Source organism: Garra rufa, chromosome 14 (assembly GCF_049309525.1).
Source record: "Garra rufa chromosome 14, GarRuf1.0, whole genome shotgun sequence".
NCBI lineage: Eukaryota > Metazoa > Chordata > Actinopteri > Cypriniformes > Cyprinidae > Garra > Garra rufa.
In genome coordinates, this window is record NC_133374.1 from 7,393,809 (window position 1) to 7,414,088 (window position 20,280).

A 20,280-nucleotide genomic window follows, 5' to 3' on the forward strand; every position below is an offset into this window, starting at 1 on the left:
GTGAAATATTATTTTAATTTAAAATAACTGCTTTCTATATGAATATATTTTAAAATGTAATTTATTCCTGTGATACAAAGCTGAATTTTCAGCATCATTACTCATTCTAATATGCTGATTTATTATCAATGTTGAAAACAGTTGTGCTGCTTAATATTTAGTTGGAACCTGTGATTTTTTCCCCAGGATTCTTTAACAAATAAAAAGTTGAAAAGAACAGTGTTTATTTAAAAAGGAAATCTTTGGTAACAATATAAACTATCATCTAAAAGTTTGGGGTCATTTTAATTGAAATAAATTTATACTTCTATTCACCAAGGATGTGTTAAATAAAAAAAAAAAGTTACTTATATTGTTAGAAAATATTTTTATTTTGAATAAATGCTGTTCTTTTTACCGTTTTATTCATCAAGAATCCTGAAAAAAGAATATATATGTGACCCTGGACCACAAATCCAGTCATAAGGTTAAATTTGACAAAACTGAGATTTATACATCATATGAAAGCTCAATAAATAAGCTTTCTATTGATGTATGGTTTGTTAGGATAGGACAATATTTGGCCGAGATACAACTATTTGAAATCAGAAATCTGAGGATGCAAAAAAATCAAAAAGACTGAGAAAATCACCTTTAAATTTGTCCAAATTAGGTTCTTAACAATGCATATTACAAATCAAAAATTACATTTTGATATATTTACAGTAGGAATTTTACAAAAAATCTTCATGGAACATGAACTTTACTTAATTTCTTAATGATTTTTGGCATAAAAGAAAAATCAAGAATTTTGACCCATGCAATGTATTTTTGGCTATTGCTACAAATATACCCCAGCGACTTAAGACTGGTTTTGTGGTCCAGGGTCACATATATATATATATATATTTTTTTTTCCTTTTTCTTAATTGGTATTTATAGAAAACACTTTTACACCAGGTCTGTGCAACAAAACCCATGATTGTCTGCTGCAGAATTGAGGTTTATTCTTGAATTCTTGATTCTTAAATAAACTAATTTGAAGAATCATTTGTAAACATATTTTGCTATATTAAAGTTCAGAAAAAGAGTATCAGGTCAGACTTGAAAGCAGCAAAACACACACACACACACACACACACACACACACACACACACACACACACACACACCTCCCACAACCATCTCAAAAATAAAAAAAATCGTATAATATTTACTAAATTTACAAACTGGCGATGAGGATGACTGCATGAAGAGTCCTGAGGAAAGATGCATGTTGTTTTATTGTTTCATGATGAGTAGAAGCACCAGTAAACACACACAGGGCTTACCGTTATCATCACAGGAATCAGACTGAAAGGAGCTCAGCGACTGGACCTCAGAGTTGCTGCCCTTGTTACTGCCAGAGAAACATGTGACCTCTTCCAGCAAATCCATTTTCCCTAAACACAAAGATCAGGACGTCAACCACTCACAGCTTAACTTACAGTAAACACACACACACACACACACACACACACACACACACACACACACACACACACACACACACACACACACGTGTTTTGTGAATCACAGCTGTGGGCGAATCTCCACGCCATTCTGTATCCGAGAAGTGCTCTCTCTGATGTTTGCTTTTTAATTTCTTTCTTTTCCCGAACATTTTTCCTTTGATCTTTCCTTTAATGGTGTCACGGAAACGGCTGCGTATAATTGTCTCACTTCGTATTTCACAGGTGGAGATTTTCAAGACCTAAGAGGGTTTGAACGAAGGACACCACAAACCACAAGAAAATGAAAAATGAAGTAATTATAGGCGGTAAAAAGCCTCTGTGGATTCAGATGAGGGAGAATTTAATACCAGAGAGTGAATGGCTTTTCCCATCAGCTTCTACACTATATGGACCCCATATACATACTTCTATAACTACTTTCCTCTCAGTATTTATCGATGTGAAGATTTATATTGAGTCTTTAGAGGAAATGGTTTTACTTGGGTTTTCTCCCATTGTTTTGACTCTCAAAAGCACTCCTGTGGGCCGCTCACAGATCGAATGATGCATAATGCACACACAAATGGCAACAGATGTATAAAAATGGCTGTTAGAATCTGATTATCGGTCCTTGAGGAAATAAAGTCATGTTTAAGATCCCAGGCTGCTACAATGAAAGTCAATGTAAAAGTTTGAGATCTGTAACATTTTTTTTCTTCCAAAGAAATGAATACTTTTATCTAGCTAGGACACATTAAATTAATGAAAAGTGACAGGATATAAATTATAAATTACAAAAGGTTGCTATTTTGTTAAATCTTTAAGAAAAATAACTCAAGACTAATAATGGCTGCTGAAAATTTAGCTTTGCATCACAGGGATGAATTACATTTTAAAACGTACTACAAAAGAAAACGTATTTTAAATTAAAATATTTTGTTTCACAATATTATTGATGCTTTGGAGCAAGTAACCTTCTTAATCTTAAAACTGGTCTCTTTCAGAGCCTGCCTTTGGGTTTACACACTCCTAAACATCATTGTGTTGGCCAGACAGTCTCATCCTGTCTAAATTGGTGGCTCTTGATCTGAATAAGCTACAAAGTGTAAAATTCTCAAAATTTTGCCTATACGACACAGATTAAAAGCAAAGATAAAAGTTGGGTTCATTCTTAATAAAGTTCTGTCTTTATAAATGTAACATTTTATCTTTTTTTAATGAGTTTATATCTCATAATTCTTAGTTTATATCTCATAATTCTAAGTTTATATCTCATAATTCTAAATTTATATTTTATAATTCTGAGTTTATATCTCATAATTCTGAGCTTATATCTCATAATTCTAAGTTTATATCTCATAATTCTAAATTTATATCTCAAAATTCTGAGTTTATATCTCATAATTCTGAGTTTATATCTCATAATTATGAGTTCATATCTCATAATTCTTAGTTTGTATCTGAGATTATATCTCTCAATACTGAGTTTATATCTCATAATTCTGCATTTATATCTCATAATTCTGAGTCCATATCTCATCTGAGTTTGTGTCTTATAGTTCTGAGTTTGTATCTTATAATTCTGAATTCATATCTCACAATTCTAAGTATCTCCTAATTCTGAGTTTGTATCTCATTCTGAGTTTGTATCTCACAATTCTGAGTATCTCAATTCTGAGTTTATATCTTACAATGAGTTCGCCTCAATTCAGAATATCTCATAATTCTGAGTTACTATCTCACAATTCTGAGTTTTATCTTACAATTCTGTTTATATCTCATAATTCTGAGTTTGTATCTGAGATTATATCTCTCAATACTGTGTTTATATCTCATAATTCTGCATTTATATCTCATAATTCTGAGTTTGTATCTAAGATTATATCTCTCATAATTTTGAGATATAAAGTCACAATTGTCTTTTAAAATTCTCAGAACTGCAAGAATCGCAGACTCAGAAATCTGACTGTTTTGCGAGTTCATATCTCACAATTCTAAATTTGTATCTCAATTCAAAAGAATTTCAGATTATTTACATTTACATTTATTCATTTAGCAGACGCTTTTATCCAAAGCGACTTACAATCGGGAATACAACAAATAATTCATCCTAAGGAGGCAGATCGACATAGGAAGTGCTCAAAAACATTATCTCTCTCATCATTTTATATCTCAATTCTGATTTTATATCTCATAATTCTAAGTTTATATCTCACAATTCTTAGTTTATATCTCATTCTGAGTTTGTATCTCATAATTCTGAGTTCATATTGTACAAATCTGAATTAGCATCTCATAATTCTGAGTATCTCATAATGCTAAATTTACATACATATATATATACGCAAATGAGACATAGAGGGGGAGAAAACTAAATAAAACAAGACAAAATAGAGCAAAAAGATGGGAACAAAAATGAGGAAAAGACAAAAAACAAGCTGTAAATGTATGGATGTGGTAGTTTAAATGGATCATTCGATTTCTGTGTTGTTTAGTGAAAAGATTTAACTATAGAAGTAACTGTACTAAATATTGAACAGGAAGCAATACAATATACAATAGTAGTGATATTATAATACAATGTATATAATATAATACAGTATAATGAGACAGATCCAGGATACAATAATGGCAATGACAGATGATATCCTACTTTTTACATGACTGAACAGATAACTAAGAGGAACCCTAGTAGAAGTATAATAATATAATGAAACCAGTAGTGGACACAGAGGTGGAAGCAGTGGGAGCATCGATGATTGTAATAGTAATAGTACACTAAAATAGACTAATTGGTAGAGTTATTGCTAATATTACAAATGATGTCTCCCATCCCCTTAGGTCCAGCAGCCACCCCAGATTATATATCTCATCAATTATATCTTTTCTATCTCAATTCTGATTTTATATCTCATCATTCTGAGTTTGTATCTGAGATTATATCTTGCAATTTTGAGTTCATATCTCATAGTTCTGACTTTATATCTTACAATTCTAAGTATCTCATAATTCGGAGTTTGTATCTGAGATTATATCTCTCAGTTCTATGTTTGTATCTCATAATTTTGGGTTTGTATCTGAGATTATATCTCAATTCTGAGTATCTCATAATTATGAGTTCATATCTCACAATTCTGCGTTTATATCTCATAATTCTGAGTTTGTATCTGAGATTATATCTCTCATAATTTTATGATATTGTCTTTTTTTAATTCCGTGGTGGAACCGGGCTTCCATATGAAGCAAAACAAAATGCAAGAAATAAAAAAATTAATTGAAAGAAACGAAAACGAAAAATTAAATACAAAATAAACAAATAAATCAAACAGAACAAAACACACACACACACACACACACACACACAAACCCAAAAAATAAAAAACAAATAAACTATCAGTTTAGACAGGTCTTTTTGACATTCACAGTGCTGATTTGGGGAAAATAAGTGTGGGTTTTGTGGAGTGGATTTTAACATACTGAAATGCATTATATAGAGCTGAGATTGCTGCTCTTATTGCAAGCATAAAGCATAACACAATTCTGAAATATTAAATAAATGGCTAAACAAGGGGTGTGTAGAACTGTAATGAAAGGTATTTAGATTATTCTGAGAGGACCTGTTTATATAATTATTGTCACGCAATTTTCAAATGAGGTGATTTTTGACTTGATTTACAAAAAGCAACATTTAAATGCAGCAAAATCAGAACAGCTTTTACTGCATAAAACTGTTTCCACCTGCAACTCGGTTTTCAATTTCGACTGTAACCCTCATATGAAACAGTATTTTGATTTGATTTACAGAAAACACCATTAACAAAGATTAACTTAACTAGTGGGAAGCTGCAGGTGGAAACCGTTTCAACAAATATAAGCATTTTTCCTCCCAGATCCTGTGTGCTTCTGCCTAAACTGTCACAGCAGGAGACGGAGCTGAGTTTAAGAAGATAAAAGTGCCACTGCATACACTGATAACGTGAAATCTGGCAGCAGCTCCTGTTATCTATGCTGAAAACAGTTATAGGTCGCTTTACCATTGATACATCAGCGTACGGTTTGAATGCTCTGGCGATGCTAGTGTTGGCGTAGGGTTCATTAAGAGTCTGAATATCAAAATGTGCATGCCAAAAAGCCTCAGGAGGGTTACTGAGATACAAGAATATGTGTGTGTGTGTGTGTGTGTGTGTGTGTGTGTGTGTGTGTGTGTGTGTGTGTGTGTGTGTGTGTGTGTGTGTGTGTGTGTGTGTGTGTGTGTGAAACGGCAGTGATCTCGGCCAATCTTTGAGCTGCGTGAGGTTAAATGCAGTTAAATGCGACATTTAAATAAAACATGTTAAGGGAAAGATGGATTTCACAGTTGGCGGGCATGAACTGATCAAAGCCGTCTGATAAATTCACACTGGCAAAAACATAAACATGCATAAACATGTGCGTGCAAACACACCAGAGTATGTGAGCGATGCGAAGAGGAGTTGCATGATTTTGCCTGGAGCAAAAGACGTTTTATTTTTTTTAATGAGTGGGTCAGCCTGTTCTCGCTGAGATTGCTCCCATAGCACATACATGCAACATTACTATCATGTCCTAGCTATTAATATTAAAATAATTTTATATATGCAAACAAAATTGATTAAAAAAATATTAATGACATATAATGACAAATATTTTTAATAATGGAGCTAAAAAGCATTAAATAAAATGCATTTCATATATAAAATGTTTAGTAAATATTAATAAACAAAAGAGCAATTTAAAATAATAATAATAAAAATACATGTTCTTTGAATATTCTTAATTTGGGGTTGTTGTTGTTGTTTTTTAATTGGATATAGCAAAATTATTCACACAAGCACATACTACATTACTATCATTTTCCAGTTAAAATTATAAAATAATTTCGTATATGAAAATAAAATTACATTTATAATTTTTTTTCAAATGGAAAAAAGTTTGGGAAATATATTACTGGAAAATAAAATGTATTAAATGTACAAAATGTTTGGTGCATATTAATAATAAACAAATGAGCAATTTAAAATGATGATGATGATAATAATAATAATAATAATAATAATAGCAATAATATTCTTAGTTGGGGGTATTTTTCTATTAGATATATGCACAATGTATGAAAATGTTTTTCAATGGAAAAATGTTTGGGAAATATATTGTTGGAAAATAAAGTGTATTAAATATACAAAATATTTAGTGAATATTAATAATAAACAATTTATTATAATAATAATAATATTAATATATCTTTTCTTTGAATATTCTTAATTTGGGATTGTTGTTTTTAAATTGTGTATATGGAAAATTGTTCAGCTATTAATATTAAAATAATTTAATATATGAAAATAAAATTATATTTATATATATCTTTCAATGGAAAAAGTTGCGAAATATAGTGTTGGAAAATAAAGTGTATTAAATATACAAAATGTTTAGTGAATATTAATAATAAACAAATGAGCAATTTAAAATAATAATAATAATAATAATTATTATTATTATTATTATTTTTCCTTTAGATATTCTTAATTTATAATTTTTTTTTATTGGATACAATTTTTATTTTTTTATTTTATTTTTTTTCAAATTATTCGCACAGGCACATGCATGCAACATTATTATAATTTTCCAGCTATTAATATAAAAATAATTTAATACATGAAAATAAAATTCAATTTATAAATATGTTTCAATGGAAAAAAGTTAGGGAAATATATTACTGGAAAATATAGTGTATTAAATGTACCAAATGTTTAGTGAATATTAATAATAAACAAACGAGCAACTGAAAATTAAATTTATAATAAATAATATGATTATTAAATTCTTCATTTGGGGCTCTTTTTTAAAAAACTCAAAATGTTTGTTTGAAATGAATAGTACACTGGTAAATATGTTTTAACTTAATAAAAGAAAAATAGAATTTGGGAAAATTAATAGAAAGAAAATGCAAAAATGTATGATTTGATGTTGATCATCTGATGTGAATAATGTTGACGTTATTTTTTTTTTTTTCAAATGAAAAGTTGGAATATAGTTACTAATAATCATCTGCTATAGATATTACATTCATATAATATACTAAATTTATATTTATAAATGTGTGGACCAGTAACTGAATGGAAATTGTGCTATGGAGCAAAATCAGAGCTGGATTTCTTAAAGCTGCAAATGGAAATCCTGGAGTGGATTCGGAGCGGAGTGACAACAGGTTACTTTGAGTAGTAACGCTTACTGCAATCCGCTCACATATTCTGATACACACACACACGGATATTACAGATATCTCTTTCTCACCGTCCTCTTCCCAGGGACTCTTCCGTAGGGAATCACAGTCAGACCGGCACGGCGAAACGGGCGGCAAATTCGGCGCCACGCTGCACACGACCACGCCCCTCCGGTTGGTCCCGCCCAATATCCGCGGTGACTCCGATGGATGAAATGTGCTCATTTCCGTCAGCTCCGGGCCTCTGCCATCACATGACCGCTTCTCCAGGGTTCCCCGAGGATCTCCTGGAAAACACGGCGTGTACGCCATGGGCCTGACGGGAACCTGAGGCGGACCAGACAAACTTCCTTCCGTGTACAAGCTGATTGGCTCTCCAATGGCGCAGCGTAATGGCGGATAGTGGCCACCGTTGGCTTTGTGCAGCAGGGCGGCCGTAGCCGGATCCTGAACCATAGAAAGGTTATTCCGGGAATAGCTCTTCTGGAAGACCTTCTTCCGAAATGCGACGAATAGGAGGATGAGGGTAAGGATGAGAAAAAGCACAACGGCGATGCCGATAAGCTCCTCCTTCCCGACGTAGGCGTGGCCTGCCTGCATATCCGGAACAAGCACGGGGCGAACCGAACAAGCGCTGCCCACGAAACCCGGCGTGCAGTTGCAGTAGAACGAGCCGAAAGTGTTGACGCACACGCCTCCGTTCTCGCACAGCTCGCGTTCACACTCGTTCACATCCTCTTCACAACTGCAGAGGAGAAATAAACATTGAATGGTTACTGTGGCCCACTGGGTTTTTACTGCATCCGTTTAGTGTCCTTGGCCTGCTGCAAAAAATTTTTGTGAGTTGGCAGAAACACATCAGTCTATAAAAAAAATGACATTGTGTCTGAAAGCTGGCACGATGGGATACGTTTACAGCCTGAAGTAATCCGTTTGTCTACAGTGAAAGTGAAAACGCTGGGAGACACCCCACAATAACAGCCAATCAGAATATATTTTATTAGACATTTGGAGCTGGATTTGGGAGCTGTGAGGTTTTGTGGAAACTAAGCAAACTGTCACAGCTGGTTAGGACAGGGGAAAAAAAAAAATCTACTTTTGTTTTCAGCCATTTTTTGGAGCTAATCACCATGTTTCAAAGAGCGATTAAAGACAATGCGAAATCGAATGTGACCTTGTTTACGTCCATAAATAATATTGCTGGGCTTTTTCATACAAATTTAATCAAAATCCTACTTTCACTAGTTTATAAACAAGTTTAGAGGCAACCAAGGCCACGCAGATGAGAAAAATTATTTTATTAATACAACAAAAGTAAAATAATTGTGTGCAAAATATATTTTATATATAATATATGATTAAATTATATGTGTGTATATATTTATATTAGTGCTGTCAAATGATTAATCATGATTAATCACATTTAAAATAAAAGTTTTTGTTTACATAATATATCTGTGTGTATTGTGTATAGTTATGTATTTATAAATACACATACAGTATATATTCTATAAATATTTACATGTATATATTTTTATTTTGATAATATTATCGTGATGAATCATTTGACAGCATTGATACACATTAAATTACGCACTTTTTAAAATATATTTTAGAAATAAAATAAGCTTAAATAAAATAATGTTTTTAAATATTGATTTTCATTTAACTTTAATTTTTTATATTTAAGCTTGTTCTAAGTTCACTTCAATTATTATTATTTTTTAAATTTATTTTTAAGTTGTATATTAAATGATATGTGTATGTGTATAATATAAAATATATTCAATTATATACATTTTATATAGATATTTTAGTATCACTGATATACTACAGTACTTTAGTTTTTTTAGCATTAAATTTTGTTTTCACTTTTAAGTTTTTGTAAAGTTTTAGCATTTTGTTTTGTGTTTGTTATTTTTATTAGTTTTATGTCTATATAGTTTTTATTCATTTTTATTTATAAATTTTAGTTATTTTAGTAACTAAACAAAAGGAGAAATTTTGAAATAAAATAAGTTAACATTTTCTAAATATGTGTTTTTATTGAACTTTACTATTATTATTATTATTATTTGTATTTAACATATATATATATAATTTGATATTTAAGATTGTTTTAAGTTCACCTAAATAAGAAATTGTTATTTTTAGTCTAATAAATGTTAAAATTGATAGCTCTCAATTATATTGTAATGTTGAATAGCTATAGTTAAATATTAGGGGGAAAAAGAACAATTGTTTGTAATGTTTATATATTAAAACATATTTATATACAACACCAACTAAATGTAAATACATGTAAATATTTTCAAAATATATACTATGTGTGTGTACATATATACTCATAATAAATATAAACATTGTACGCACATATATTATGTAAACAAAAACTTATTTTGAATGCGATTAATCGTTTGACAGCACTAAAAAATATTTAAAAAAATATAAAATATATACTTTATCTTGTTTTTACATTAATTTAAAGATTAAATGTGAAATTATTGCAATATAAAAGTATTTTATTTATTTAAAGACTTTAATGTTAGTTGGGATTAATCGCGATTAATTGTGATTAATTTCTGGGGGGAAAAATGTGAATGATTAGTTATATAATTAAAAATAAATAAATAAATTATAATGCTAGGTGGGATTAAGTGTGATTAATCATTTGACAGCACCAAAAAAATATTTAACAAATATTAAAAAATATACTTCATGTTGTTTTTACATTAATTTAAAGATGAAATGTGAAATTATTGCAATATAAAAGTATATTTAAAAACTTTAATGTTAGTTGGGATTAATCGTGATTAATTGTGATTCATTTCCCAAAAAATATGTGAATGATTAGTTAAACATATAATAAATAAATAAATAAATAAATAATAATGTTAGGTGGGATTAAATGCGATTAATCGTGACTCATTTCCAAAAAAAGTGTGAATAATTAGTTATATATATATATAATATTTTATTTATTAGAGTACTTTATATATATAATAAATTATTTATTAAATTGATATATTATATAATTAAATAACAGATTATAGTAATATGCAGCATAATGAATGACAATTTTTAATTTTGTGTTATCTTTATTGTGCCCATATACTTCCTGTGAAGCAAGTGTGTGTGTGTGTGTGTGTGTGTGTGTCTCCCAGGTGTGACTAAAGACACTCTGCAGGTGCATGAAAGGCCGTGTTTAAAGCGTTTTGATGTATGTGCCTCAATAGTACTAAAAGACCAAATAAAAGTGTCTGTGGTCTGTAATGAACTACATTAGCATAAGCCAAGAGAGACTGCAGCAGTATAATCTCTTCTATGTAGAGAGAGGCATGAAACAATCTTTAAAAAAAGACTAATGCTGCACAAACATGGATAGATTGATGCCACCATCTTGTGGCCACAGACAGCGCTACAGTTCCTTTCATTGAAGAAAACTGGGAAACTCATTACAAAGACTGCATAAAAATGTACATGGAGGACATGCAAGTATGAATATGTATGTGAACATGGCAAGCAAGTCAGTGCTAAGACTGTGCCAGTTTTTCATGGTGTGCTGCCAACACAAACAGACTTGTGTACATGATTTAGAAACGAACAGACGCTGGTTATTAAATTCTGTTGGCAGCTCTTAAGTTCATCTATCTAATTAATGCACATAAAACACGGTGTTTAGGATTACACAAAAAAGAAATCACAAAATATTTGGATGCTTGTTGACTAACTTATTATTTTTATATAGTTGTTGAGTTTAAATATATGCTACAATTATTAACATTATTATAAATTAAAATACACTCTGGTGTCATTATTTTGCTAATAATATTACACTTTTACAATAAATTACATTCTAAATTGTTAAATATTACATATCTATCTATTGAAAGAGAGTGAGAGAAAGAATATAGACTTGTTAATATATAATAATATAAAATAATAATAATAATAATAATAATAATAATTATTATTATTATTATTAATAATAACAAGTACAAATTAAATAATTTAAAATGTATATATGGTAAAATTATTAACATTATAATATATTATTTTATAGTTGTTGAGTTTAAATATATGCTAAAATGATTAACATTATTATAAATTAAAATACACTGAAATACACATTATTTTGCTAATAATATTACAATTTTACAATAAATTACATTTAAAAATGTTAAATATTACATATCTATTGAGAGAGAGTGAGAGTAAGAATACAGACTTGGTAATATATTAATAATAATAATAATAACAATAATAATAATAATAATAATTATTATTATTATTATTATTATTATTATTATTGTTATTATTATTATTAATAACAAGTCAAATTAAATTATTGAATGTATATATGCTAATATATATATATATATATATATATATATATAATTAAAAAAATAATAATAGTGATAATAGTATCAACAACAAAACAACAACAATAATAATAATAATAATAATTGTTTAAGTCAAAATTAAACAATTTTAAATTCCTATATTCTAAAATTATTAACACTATACTATAATTTTAAATATACATATACATACACCTCTGGCATTATTATTTTGCTAATAATATTAACATTTTACAATACATTTTATTTAAAAATGTCAAATATTACATATCTGTTTGTCTTTTTATGGACAAAGAGTGAGAGAAAGAATACAGACTTGGTAATATATGAAATTATAATAATTATGAAATTAATAACATACTAATAATAATAGTTATTATTATTAATTAACTGTAACATATAATTATTTTAAATTTATATATGCTAAAATTATTTAAATTACTTACATTATCAACATATCTATATAGTTTATTTACTTATTGATATTATATATGATTATTTCGCCAATTAATTTATATTTTTATTTTTTAAATATGACATTAATTAAAAATAAAAATGTATTTATAAACATAAGTGCATATTCTCTCTCTATATAGAAATCTTTCTGATTATGCCAACACAAATATATTTTATATTCATTCTTATATATATTTTATAATTTTTATATGTAATATTATTAATATTTCCTAAACAAATCATATATCAGAAAACTTTTTCTCATTTAGTATAGACTTAAAAAAATCTTAAAAACATAACAGGATGTTTTGGGATCAAAAGCTGAATAACTAAAACCAAAGTAGTTGAAATGCTGGTAAACTGACGTTACACCGGTGTATCCTCTCTTGCAGCTGCAGATGAAGGCGTTTCCGATTGGTTTACACACACCGCCGTTCTGACATGGGTTTGGCATGCAGACGCTGATCTCTGTCTCACAGCGCCCTCCAGTGTACAGAGCGCTGCAACTGCAGGAATAACCTGAGAGAGAGAGAGACACACACACAAGAGAGATTGTTCATGAATTGCAAAACAATCGCGCAGACGCGCTCACACGCCGGTGGGAGATCGCGTGGAAAATGTCAGTGAGTAAACAGTGTGCTGGTTTTATCAGGTCTTCCCACAAAAACAAACAAACAGACACGCGCACACACGTCTGCCAGACACTCCTGCACAAACGACCTTTACAAAGAGGATGTGTATGGCAAAATTCTGCAACTTCCACAACGCACTGCTCCATTCATCAGAACCAGTGAACGAGTGAAAGAGAGAGAGATGACTACAGTCAGGCAGAAGAGATGAAGAGAGATAAGACGAGAAGGAAAACAAGACAAGATTAAAATAGATGAGAACAGAAGAAAAGAGAAAGAGAAACAAAAAAGATGATATGGACGAGAAGAGACAAAGACAGAAGAGAACAGAGATGACAAAAGAAAGGACGTGAGCTGAAAAGACAAAACGTGAGGAGATAGTGATGGACGAAAAGAGACAAAGACAGAAAAGAACAGAAATAAGACTAGAAAGGACATGAGCTGAGAGGAGACAAGACTTGAGAAGATAGTAATGGACTAGAAGAGACAAAAACAAGAGAAGAGATGAGACGAGAATAGAAAGAGCATGAGCTGAGAAGAGACAAGACTAAAAAGGACAAGAGTTGAGAAGAGACGAGTCTTGAGGAGATAGTGATTGAGGAGATAGTGATGGATGAGAAGAGACAAAGACAGAGGAGAAGAGAGGAGACAAGACTAGAAAGGACTTCAGCTGAGAAGAGATGACACTTCAGGAGATAGCGATGGACAAGAAGAAACAAAGGCAGATGAGAAGAGATGAGATGAGACTAGAAAGGACATGAGCTGAGAAGAGACAAGACTAGAAAGGACAAGAGTTGAGAAGAGATGAGACTTCAGGAGATAGTGATGGACAAGAAGAAACAAAGGCAGAAGAGAAGAGATGAGACAAGACTAGAAAGGACATGAGCTGAGAAGAGACAAGACTAGAAAGGACAAGAGTTGAGAAGAGATGAGACTTCAGGAGATAGCGATGGACAAGAAGAAACAAAGGCAGAAGAGAAGAGATGAGACAAGACTAGAAAGGACATGAGCTGAGAAGAGACAAGACTAGAAAGGAGTTGAGAAGAGATGAGTTTTGAGGAGATAGTGATGGATGAGAAGACTGAAAGACAGAAGAGAATAGATGAGATGAGACTAGAAAGGACATGAGCTAAGAAGAGATAAGACGTAAGGAGATAGTGATGGATGAAAAGAGACAAAGACAGAAGAGCACAGAAATGAGACTAGAAAAGACATGAGCTGAGAAGAGATGAGACTTGAGGAGACAATGATGGATGAGAAGAGACAAAGACAGAAGAGATGAGACATGACTAGAAAGGACATGAGCTGAGAAGAGATGAGACTTGATGGGGTAGTAATGGAAGAGAAGAGACAAAGACAAGAAAAGAGATTAAACAAGACTAGAAAACACATGAGCTGAGAAGAGAAAAGACTTGAACAGATAGTGATGGACAAGAAGAGACAAAGACAGAAGAGTGCAGAAATGAGACTAGAAAGGAGATGAGCTAATAAGAGATGCGACTTGAGGAGACAGTGATTGACGAGAAGAGACAAAGACAGAAGAGAATAGATGAGATGAGACTAGAAAAGACACAAGCTAAGAAGAGATGAGACTTGAGAAGACAGTGATGGGCGAAAAGAGACAAAGACAAAATAGCACAAAAATGGGAATAGAAAGGACATGAGCTGAGAAGAGATGAGACTTGAGGAGATAGTGATGAACAAAAAAAGAGACAAAGACAGGAGAGAATAGATGAGACGAGACTAGACAGGACACAAGCTGGGAAGAGACGAGACTTGAGGAGACAGTGATGTATGAGAAGAGACAAAGAAAGAAAAAGAAGAGATAAGACGAGACTAGAAAAGACACAAGCTGGGAAGATACAACACTTGAAGAGATAGTGATGGACCAGAAGAAACAAAGACAGATAAGAAGAGATGAGACGAGACTAGAAAGGACATGAGCTGAAAAGAGACAAGACCTGAGGATGAGAAGAGACAAAGACAGAAGAGATGACATGAGATAAGAATAGATGAAACAAGAAGAGAACAGACTACATGAAAACAGATGCGATGGGAAGAGATTGCATAATGTAAAAATAGAAAAGAAAAGATGGAGACAAGTAGACGAGACTAGGAAAGATGATGAGAGACAAGAAAAGAAAACAAATAAAGAAAAGAGGTGAGGAGAGGAGACGAGAAACAAGATGAAACAAGCAGAATTTTTTTTTATAAAAGAAAAGACAAGAAGAGAAGAGACTAGAAAGGACATGAGAAGAGACGAGGCTTGAGAGGAAATCAACAAGAGAAAAAAGAAGAGACTAGATAAAAAACATGGCATGAGAAGAGAAAGTATGATGTGAAGAAAAGAGAAAGGGAAAGATGAAAAGAGATGACAGAAGATGTGAGAGAATACACAAGGCGAGAACAGAAGATGAGATGAGATTTACTAGAGCATGTGGAAGCAGGAGATGATTTAATCTTCATAATTGGTCATTTGGTGTCCATCAGACACAGTAGTTGTGAATTAGAGCTTCACTCAGCAGACAGAAGCTGAGCTGATTTGACTTAAGCCAAAACTGAGCAAAGCTTATTAACCAGAATAATTACATCACTAAAGCAGATTAACTGGAGAGTAATTGAGGCAACCAGAAGGTTTAATAATAACATTAAGAGGAATCATGGTACAATCCTAAAAACAGACATTTCTGAAGAGTTAAACAGGGGTTTGGACACACAAACACTTTCTCTCTTTCTCACCTCCAGATGGCAGGCTGACACAGGTGGCACCGTTGAGGCAGGGCTGAGCGGCACACGCATCTGGATAGAGAACGCATCCCAACTTGAGATCCGTCAGTCCTACCACCTCTGCATACGGGCTGCGTTTGTTCTGCAGCGGGAGTTCGTTATCATTCAGAACCACAGAGTCTAAGCAGCCCTGAAAGCCGTTGGTGACCCGCGGACCTTTTCTTTCCGTCAAGCTACGGGCATCAGAAGGAGAAACCTGTGCTCCGAAATAAATGGACAAATCTGCTCCCAGAGGTCGGTATTTGGTCGTAGCCAGTCGCCGTTCCACATACATGTCATCTAGAGAGAGGCTGCTGTAGTTTCCACGCAACTCCAGGACAACGTGATGCCAGTTCCCATCGTTGACCAGACGGCCAGAGATCCCGATGCTCCTGGGAGTGTTGCCGCAATCCAACTGGAACCACAGCTTTCCCTCTTCGATCTGTCAATCAAAAGCAGTTGCAGTCTATGTAAAATGTGATGTATTATTAATGTAAGTTATTAGAACAAAAAATATGAATCCTATGTACATATAAGTGATTTAAGATCAGGCCCTTTCTTTCATAATATTCTTCACAACTCATTGTTCAAGCTCTTGTTCTGCCCAGGTTGGACTATTGCAATACTCTTTTGGCAGGTCTTCCAGCCAGTTCTATCAAACCATTACAATTAATCTAGAATGCGGCTGCAAGATTAATTTTTTATGAGCCGAAAAGCACGTCACACCTCTCTTCATCAAGTAACTTACATTGTCTGATTATAACACTATTGCCTGATTATGCTCTATTTCGTCATCAAAAATGGTCTGAAACAAGTCCCAACTGAGCTCCATTCAAACAAAGAATCTAGTAAATAAGTAAATGATTCAATTTCCCATTCATAAAGAGAGTCACTTGCATTATCCTGAATAAATCAGCTGTTCAAACTAATCAAATTAATGATATGATTCAGTAATTAAAACAGTGACTTGAATTTGGCACACTCAAAGAGGACAGTCTCAACATTAACCATAGCAATTTTGGTGTCTCTAACTCAAACTCTCTAGTGCCATCACTTGTCCAAATTTTCACTCATGTTTATGCTAATAACTTTTGAACAGTAAGGCACAGAAAATCTTTTTTCTCTGAATCCTTGGGTCATACAGAGTTGAATGAACACCAAAATTAAAAAAAAAGGTTTATTTTTTTCTATTTTTAAAAGTTTGTAAAACCTACTTTTTCTAACTCGTCCTAGGCAGTTTGTCTGATTTTCACCAAAATTGGCTCAGATCATCTTGAGACCATGCTGGCAAAAAGTTACAGAATTTAAGTTGATTAGGCAAACCGTTCTCGAATAACGCGCAAACGAATTTAAGGAAAGGCACGCAAAAATGGATTTGAGGCTATATCTCTGCAACAGTTTGGCGTATTGAGACTAAACTTGGTGTGTGTTATAACAAGCATGACCTGAGGCTACCTGCAGTGTTTCGGTGCAGTGCCACCTAATGGTCAGGATATACGAAAAATGATATCCAATTTTCCCATGCCAGCCATTTTGATAGTAAGTGGCAAAAAAAAGCAAACGAAGTCAGCCATCGGTCATTTTTTTCTCTTCTCATACAGAAAAATGTCTCTTGTGGCTCTTGGTAGCGCAATAATTGAACAAAACATGAAATTGCCATTGACTACAATATGGTATTATGATATAAAATTCTACGTTTTTACCAATGCATTAGTGTACTATTACAAAACTTTGTATGTACAATAGACGCCATGACCTAAAGGCATTCAAAACGTTTTGAGACAGTGCCACCTTGTGTTAAATAGTGATAACCGATTATACTGTATTACTAACGGTTGTTTTTGTTTTTTCACCCATTTTCACTATAATCACTCTTCAATTACTCATTGCTTCACTTGTTCTGATGCTTCCCTTGCCTAGTGCTTGGCCCCGTAATTGCTGCTCGCAGCTATATTTCTACTTATTCTTGTTGTGTTGTTTTAATTACATATTTTAAAAAGATTAAAAAATATATTTAAAGAAATTGAACATAAAGATGACATGCTTTTAATAAAGTTGCCAAAAATGCCGTTACAGAGGTTAAAAAAAATCCTCTGTAAATCACTTTAAGGAGTCAAATATCACCTCGTAATGGGAAGGCAAGTTTTTTGATCAGACTTTTTGATTATTGATTAGAAGGTGCTCCTGACATTTTGACTGTGCTCCCAAATCTTTTTAAGTAAGAAAAGTAAGAATAGAGCCCTGATGTTTACCTTTAATATGCTGCATGGATCTGCACGTGTGTACATAATGATTCCTTTGCTCTGCAGCGTTCTGATGCGGAGCGCCAACTTCATCTCTCCGCTTTTTTCTCCATCCGTCACTCTGTACTTGATATAGCTGTTCCCAGAGAAGCTCAGAGAGGTGTGTCCTGAACAACATAAACACACAAATCATCAGTCACTGAAAAGGAAACAGCTCATTCTGTAAGAAGGTGCCACATTACATATCACACATAAAGAGCTTTCACACAAGGGTTTTGAGTTACCTGCACACTCTCCGAGTTTGCCCGGCGGGCACTGGCATGCGTACGGCCCCCTGCTGCTGTCCGTTCCCACACATTGCATGTCACCAGGACATCTCATATCTGCACACACCTCTGACGCAGCAGAGCAACTCCCATCTGAGAGAAAGAGACAAACAAACAGGCTCTTGTTATAGTGGTGTACTGGTACCTTGAATTGTATGAGAGATCACGGACCACAAATTTAAATGGATACACCTCTGAAAACGTGTTTCTGTTTCTGCTGTTTTTGAGCCAAGTACATGGCGTGTGTTCAAGAGTGTCATTTTGTTTAATGGAGTGCTTAAGTAAGGGCTTTTCACATTGCACTTCACCAAGGGTTAACAACCTTTAAAGATGGGGTTAAAACTACTTTTAACCTTGTGATAAAGAAGGATTTACATGTGTAATTTTGACAGAGATTACAACTTCTTTAGTACACAGTGAGAATCAATAGCGCTACAACATTAAGGCAAGTTGTTTAGAAACTGCCTTATGATTTCCTCATTAAATGTGACCCTGGACCACAAAACCTTAAGTCTTAAGTAGCATGGGTATATTTGTAGCAATATGGGTCAAAATGATCGATTAACAATTTTATTTATGCCAAAAATCATTAGGATATTAAGTAAAGAACATGTTCCATGAAAATATTTTCTAAATTTCCTACCGTAAATATTTCAAAACTTAATTTTTGATTAGGAATATGCATTGCTAAGAACTTAATTTAGACAACTTTAGGAGTGATTTTCTCAATATTTAGATTTTTTTGCACCCTCAGATTCTAGATTTTCAAATAGCTGTATCTCAGCCAAATATTGTTCTATCCTAACAAACCATACATCAATGGAAAGCGTATTCACTCAGCTTTCAGATAAATAAATCCAAAAATAAAGTAGAATAAAAATGCCAAAATGTCAATTAATATGAATTTATATAAATTATTGCTAAAACATAATGACAAAAAGATTATTTTCAAGTAACAAAAATGAAAAAGGTTGATCGAGAACAAATATTTTGTGAGGCATCTATTATTTTTAATTTACATATGTGCAATTTTTTTTTTCAAGTAACAAAAATGAAAAAGGTCGATCAAGAACGACTTCTATTAATTCTATATATAAACATCATTACTTACGTTTTATATGAAAAATCTATTAAAATAAAATAAGTATTGATATATTAATTATATTATATATAAGTATTATATATATATAAAATATTACATCTTTAATCTAAATTAGAATTAAAATCAAGGTGTAAACAGGAATATTCTAATAATTGAACAGGAATAAAATACTTGTTGAAACTTCAAGAATTACAGATTGAATTGTGGTTAATTAAATATCATTACTTGCAGTTTCTATAAAAAATCTTTTAAAATAAATAAGTTCTATTAATAACATTCTATTAAATTCATGAATAAATTCTATTTTTTGGTCATTATTACAGCAGAAATATAGCATGACCCTGGACCACAAAACCAGTCATAAGTGTAAATTTGTCGAAATTGGGATTTTTACGTCATCTGAAAGCTGAGTAAATAAGCTTTCCATTGATATATTGTTTGTTAAAATAGGACAATGCTTGTCTGAGATGCAACTATTTGAAAACCTGGAATCAGAAGGTGCAAAAAAAATCTAAATATTGAGAAAATCACCTTAAAATTTGTCCAAATGAAGTTCTTAGCAATGCATGGCAGAAAATTTACAAAATATCTTCATGGAACATGATCTTTACTTAATATGCTAATGATTTTTAGCATTAAAGAAAAATCGACCATTTTGACCCATACAGTGTATTTTTGGCTATTGCT

General features: G+C 32.2%; 1 protein-coding gene across 1 annotated transcript in view; it reads right to left on the reverse strand.

The window, feature by feature from the left end:
- The window catches only part of fat3a (FAT atypical cadherin 3a), a 167,884-nt gene that overhangs the window by 12,814 nt on the left and 134,790 nt on the right, over positions 1-20,280 (reverse strand). Inside the window, exons 40-45 of the mRNA XM_073818320.1 lie at positions 18,450-18,584; positions 18,175-18,332; positions 15,896-16,364; positions 12,893-13,046; positions 7,782-8,455; positions 1,311-1,421 (exon numbers count right to left, since the gene is read on the reverse strand). Coding sequence (XP_073674421.1) covers positions 1,311-1,421; positions 7,782-8,455; positions 12,893-13,046; positions 15,896-16,364; positions 18,175-18,332; positions 18,450-18,584 — 1,701 coding nt within the window. The remainder of the gene's footprint in view (positions 1-1,310; positions 1,422-7,781; positions 8,456-12,892; positions 13,047-15,895; positions 16,365-18,174; positions 18,333-18,449; positions 18,585-20,280) is intronic.